The 5,714-nt window shown below is 33.7% G+C and overlaps 1 protein-coding gene across 1 annotated transcript in view; it reads left to right on the forward strand.

The window, feature by feature from the left end:
- The window catches only part of LOC106109074 (transmembrane protein 132B), a gene marked incomplete at its 5' end in the record, with an annotated part of 16,274 nt that overhangs the window by 6,383 nt on the left and 4,177 nt on the right, over window positions 1-5,714 (forward strand). Inside the window, 6 exons of the mRNA XM_013290474.1 lie at window positions 3-19; window positions 1,808-1,982; window positions 2,567-2,715; window positions 2,913-3,114; window positions 3,218-3,390; window positions 5,455-5,623. Of these exons, the coding sequence (XP_013145928.1) occupies window positions 3-19; window positions 1,808-1,982; window positions 2,567-2,715; window positions 2,913-3,114; window positions 3,218-3,390; window positions 5,455-5,623 (885 nt within the window). The remainder of the gene's footprint in view (window positions 1-2; window positions 20-1,807; window positions 1,983-2,566; window positions 2,716-2,912; window positions 3,115-3,217; window positions 3,391-5,454; window positions 5,624-5,714) is intronic.

Genomic DNA, 5,714 nt, shown 5'->3' on the forward strand with positions numbered 1-5,714 from the left:
AGATGAGAGCGTGCTTAAGGCAAGTAGTTTCCTTGCGATAACGGCACTCAATGAAATTGGGGTCGGCTAAGATAAGGTCGAGTTTGTAAGATTACAATAGATGCAAAGGACGAGCTGTTGTATATCTGTGGGTTTTCATTCCCGAAACACTTTTAGTCGTGTCTTACTGTCTGACAAAAAAAAAAAAACAGAAAATATTTATTTTTTCTAGTGTTCCAGTAGTAAAGTCCTATTAATGCTTTATATTAATATGGCGTATTTAAAACTCTAAAGTATTGGTTAAAATCCCTTTTGGAATGTCAGAACAAAACTCCTAATAACATGTTTTTATTAAATCACATAACTAAAATTCTTTGGTGCTGGTTATAATCTTAAACTAAAACATTCTCGAACGTAATTGAAAGAAGAAAAAATCGAATAGTTATAGAATTCCCACCACAAAATGGCCATTTCAATAAATGTCGCTCGTAAAGATGGGACCACTATAGCTTGGCTTACGGACACTTCAAATACAATTCTTTTTTTTAGTTTTATTGTAGTTTAAATTCTAACAAACTAAACTAAATTAAATATGCCGTAAATATCAGATTGTATTTGTTTTTAATCTATTTGCGTTTTTTCTATTGAAAGTTGGTTAATTTCATCTCTCTCAGACATAACTTCGTTATTGGATTGTCTATATTTCCGCAAAGTCAATATCATAACGGCGTAATACTACATAATAATGCTTTTATTATTACCAATTTAAGTAGAAACGAATTAAATGTAATTTCTTCTATACTTTTGATGTTTCTAATGTCTTTTGTTAATACAATGTATATTCCATTATATTAAAGTTTAAAGTCTTTGAATAAAGTTTCAGGTTAAAGCAATAGGGCTCTCTTGGGAGAGCGAAATGTCAGCCGTCTCTTGTGTTGCAAAGTGAAAACTTTCTTCCATTACAATTTAGTCTTTTAAATTATTAAAATGGAAGGCAAGGGGACATTATTATAGCAAATGAAAATAGTGTTTTTACAGATATTGTACATCTAGGAAAATTCAAACGTTGTACTATAAAATCTATTGAAAGATTTATAATGTATTCTGAATTATTGTTTGCAAACATTTTTTATACATGCAGATAAAGGTAGTAAATATCTGTATCCATTTAGGTAATGCTTTGGCAAGCTGCCTGATGGCCTGTGTTCTTTACTGGGGAGCAAATCTCTTTATGTGATGCGGTTTACTCGTTTACATTTTGTAAGAACTGAAGTATATTTTGAATAAATGCAGGCTTACATGATATTTAAGCAAGGTTATATGGGTCATGAGTGTCACGAATTTTGGCTAACGAATAGAATTTAAAATAGAAAATAGAAAGAAATTTAAATAGAAATTAAAAGGATCTTATAGGCATATTAACACTAGTAGATTTAGAGACTTTTTAGAGATTTTGAGACATATAGAGAAAATTTAGAGACTCTTTAAAGAAAATTAACTTTACCTATAGGTCCCCAATAAGCAATTTTTCTCTCTACCTTCTTCTGTCTTGTATTCAGAGTGCCCACACACCTTTTACTAAACTATCGCACAGCTGTTTTGTCGCGCTTTTCTTCCTATGAGCTTATAACACTACTCGATTATTAGTTGTGCAACTAAACAATTGAATTGACTGAGAAACAATCGACAACAACAACAGTTGTCGATAGTTTAGTGAAAGGCGTGCGTCTGCTCTTAACCTGCGTTTGAATGACTTTGTAAAGGCCTATAAAAAGGAGATTCTCATTTCGATTGGCAATTTTTTTTACAATAATGTTGGTGTGTATAGGTATCATCGTCGTGTAGTTCTGTGTACGTCGACGGTTCCGAGATCCGGGGCTCGTCGAACGCGTCCGTGATCGTGAAGTATGGCACGTACACCGGGCTGGCGCGCTTCACCGTCTGGATGCCGGAGTACCCACTCGAGATCGACGTCGACGACAATCGACTCTCGCAAATCAAAGGTATATAGTATGTTTGGAAAGCACTTACGTAATATTTGATGGATGTCATAAAAGCGTAAAGTATTGCATTATATATTTTTATTGTAATTTACATCGCATTTTTTTTGATAAATACTTTTAATTGTAAGGTATTCAGAAATAGTTTTAGTTAATAATCATAATTATAATCTGATATTATCACGTAATTCTTTTAAATGAAATTAAATACGTAAAAATCTCTTAAGTGCTTTTTATAAAAGTTATATTAAAGTAATGAATATGGAGAGCTATAAAATGAAAATGCAAGAGTCAAAGTGAAGACTGCACTTTAAAAAACTAAGTATATATTCACATACGCCAGCTGCGGCTGTGGGAATTTTAGATAAAGTACTACTGTACTGTTCTAAAGAAATTATATGAATGTAAAACAACATTATGTACTTTGCTGTATTGTTATTTTGCATAAAAATGTATGTATTATATTTAGTTGTATTTCTATTTAAGCTTTATACCGAGACGACTGTAGTACTTCAGATTTTGTCTTGTATTCCCCTACTCCTATCTCATCTCTAGATGAAGTAATTTAACTATGTTGTATGTTTTAGGTTGGAAAGTACCAGATGACGCGAACGCTAAGGACAGACTGAAGCGCTCTTTGTCGGCTAGAGGATGGGGCGGCGCACGTCCTGATGGCACCAACTCACTCACTGAACAACGAGCCTGTCGGTTGAGATATCAGCAAAGCAATGTCGAGGTTTGTTAACAATCTTTTACACCGAAAATATATATGATGGTTCAATTGGAACTTTGTCGAGGTTCTTTTGTTTCAATCATGAACTCTTTTTCCGAAGATAAAGAAGCGAGGTAGATTACTATAGGTATCTACGATGCGATGATCTTCTGACATTAATAGACACCGCAATAGAATTTTACACACATAATTTTCTATAGGTCTACGCTCGGTTCCTTGCGAAGGACCACGATTCGGGTCGCGTGTCGTACCTGGTGTCGCGGCGCACGTGGCTGCAGGTAACCGAGCTGGTGCTGGCGCTGCTCCGTGTCTCTGACCCCCGCATCGCTACCTTGAGAGACCGCGTGCTACAAGGCAGGAGTACTGGACGCACGGAAGTCCAAGTTCTGTCACCTATTACTGGTACGTGGACTCACACTCTAATTATTCGTCGATTTTTAATACTAAGCGGAACAATTGGTCTTATATAGTATAACGAAGAGAAACATAAGATACATTTGTATAGGTCGTGTGATCGGTCTCCGTGAAGTGCGTGTGGTGAATGACAAAGTGACGATCTCTCGGCTGCTGGTGCGTGTCATCTCTGGCCTGCAGCTGAACATCTCACCAGATAGCGCTATTGAGAACGGATACGTCTCCGAAACAACCGTCACCAGACGACTCACGGCTCAGTACCAGGTAACCCTACAATTATTATCCACATATGTTTTGCTTTTGTTTTCATATTTAGTATCGAAATTAACTTTGATACATTAATGTGTTGTAAAATGTTTTAAAAATCTCATGTAAAATAACTAAGCAGAAATTTACGACAATTAGTGTGTTTTAGTAGTGGAAGCTTCTCTGCCTCATTCATCATTAAGTATCGAATAACCTTGGCCTAAACTGGCAAATACGAAATAAAAACTTTAACGGCTTCGCTCTTCAGCCAAAGAAATGGCACGTTTTCATAGCATTTGAAAAAATGTAGAAAGTTTTTCACATATTTCTTAACTTTTATAAATATAAAGACATTCGTATTTTATATACGCAAAGTTTTAGGTCTTTTAAGCCTAAGACGGAGGAATTTCAGACGTTTCTCCGTTTTAGGAGTTGTACAGGATGAGACTAGATTTTGTGAATTTCCCCAGAGATCCGAACGGATAGGAAAGTTGTTTGCGAAATTACTTTGTAACTTCTGAGGATAGCGTACATGATTACTTTTAAACTGAGAACCTTTTACGTTGGGAACATTTAAAACCTTTTTTCTTTTAAAATAATAGGACCGCTGGAAGACACAACTTGTATATAAACTTTAAAGAAGTACTTAGTAACTTTAATGTTTACTTAAGCAGTCCTATATTTAAAAAGTTATTGGAAAAATGTTTAAATATCAAACTAAATCATTTCTAATAATGATTTAAATCTATTCCTAATTAAACAAAAAACAAGCATTATTACGTGTATAACTCTTTCATTGTTGAAGTTTGTATTTTGTGAGTCGTTTGAACATGAATATGTTATAATATTTGAAATGAAGTGTATTAATCGTCATATTGCGTGACCACTTATTGTTGCGGTCAATGGAGGTGACCTATAAGAACGTATCTTTTAAGTTACGAGTTAGTTGTAACTTAAGTCAAATGACAAAATGATATGATTGCTTAGTATCTACGCTTTTCAGTGTTGATTATTACTTAACTTTAGGATCTTTTTAGCAAACAATTAATAACTTTAGATACCGCAATATTTTAAAGTCGAAAAATACTTTTCTGGATAAAATTCCTCGTAAAGTAATCTCTAGAGATGTCAAGGAAATAGCTATTAAAGAAGAAAAATGCATAAAGTTGCATGTAAAAGCTCTGTTCTTAAATTTATTGTCATTGTATTACAATTTTGAACATTCACATTTAATATTTGAACAGCTAATGTCTCAGATAATGTAATTTTGTCTCGGAATTAAAAAATATTAATGTACCCAATGTTACTGAGAATACCGATTTCTAACAGTGAAAGAATTTTTGAAATCGGCCCAGTAGATTTCGAGTATTTTCGTTACATACCAAAATACAAATCTTTCTTTTTTACAGATTGAAATAACAAGAGCGAATACATCGTTTGTATTACTGATATACCAAATACATTCTCCCTAAATTTATTATTTCACCACGCCCTGATTGTTTTGTTTATTTTGTATTGAATACGATGTACCATACGCAGCTTTTTATTATCAGTCGATATTTTTTATTCTTATGAAATAGGCAAAAGTTTATTTTTGGTAGAACAAAGGAAACGAAGGTTCTTTGTAAAAATATTTGAGAATATATCGCATAAGAAATAAAGGACATAGGTTTTTGTTTTAGACGATAACTAATAAGAAATGTTGCCAATTAAGATATAGATTTATGTCTGCTTTAATGAGCTCTCTGTTGAAAAATATTAGTAGATTGTACTTTTTATTAAGCTCTGAATCTGATTTACTTCCCAAATCTATGGTAGACTTTTAAAGGAAAGCATAATACACAATTACATATGACAATAGAAAACAAGTATACGCAAAACCGATAAATTAGCCAACAGAAAATAATACGTTGAATTTAACAATTTGGTGTTTTTTTTATTCATATCCTAGTTAAAAATGTGTTTTATATCGTTTGTCTAGGAAATCAAAATTAAAAACACAATGTAGGTTTACAATGAATGTAAAAGTGCAAAGTATATCTTTAATTTAATTCAGCAGTTATAAAAAGTAAACATTTACAGGAGGGCTTATTGGACATCGACATTGAGTTCTCTGACGGCAGTCACACGGCGCTGCGTGACGTGGCCGTGTCCGATTACTACCTGCTGGTCGAGAGCCTCGACTCCGAAGTGGTGGCTTTCGCGCCTATGCTGGCATCGCGACATCCACGCGTTATTGCCGTTGGAGAAGGTATAGTTATCATTCAGTATTTTAGAAACAAAAACGTTGTAATTTACAAAACACCACATGTAATTAAATTGTTTAAACTTTCGTGAGACAT

Source organism: Papilio polytes, unplaced genomic scaffold, assembly GCF_000836215.1.
Source record: "Papilio polytes unplaced genomic scaffold, Ppol_1.0 DF821289.1, whole genome shotgun sequence".
Lineage (NCBI taxonomy): Eukaryota > Metazoa > Arthropoda > Insecta > Lepidoptera > Papilionidae > Papilio > Papilio polytes.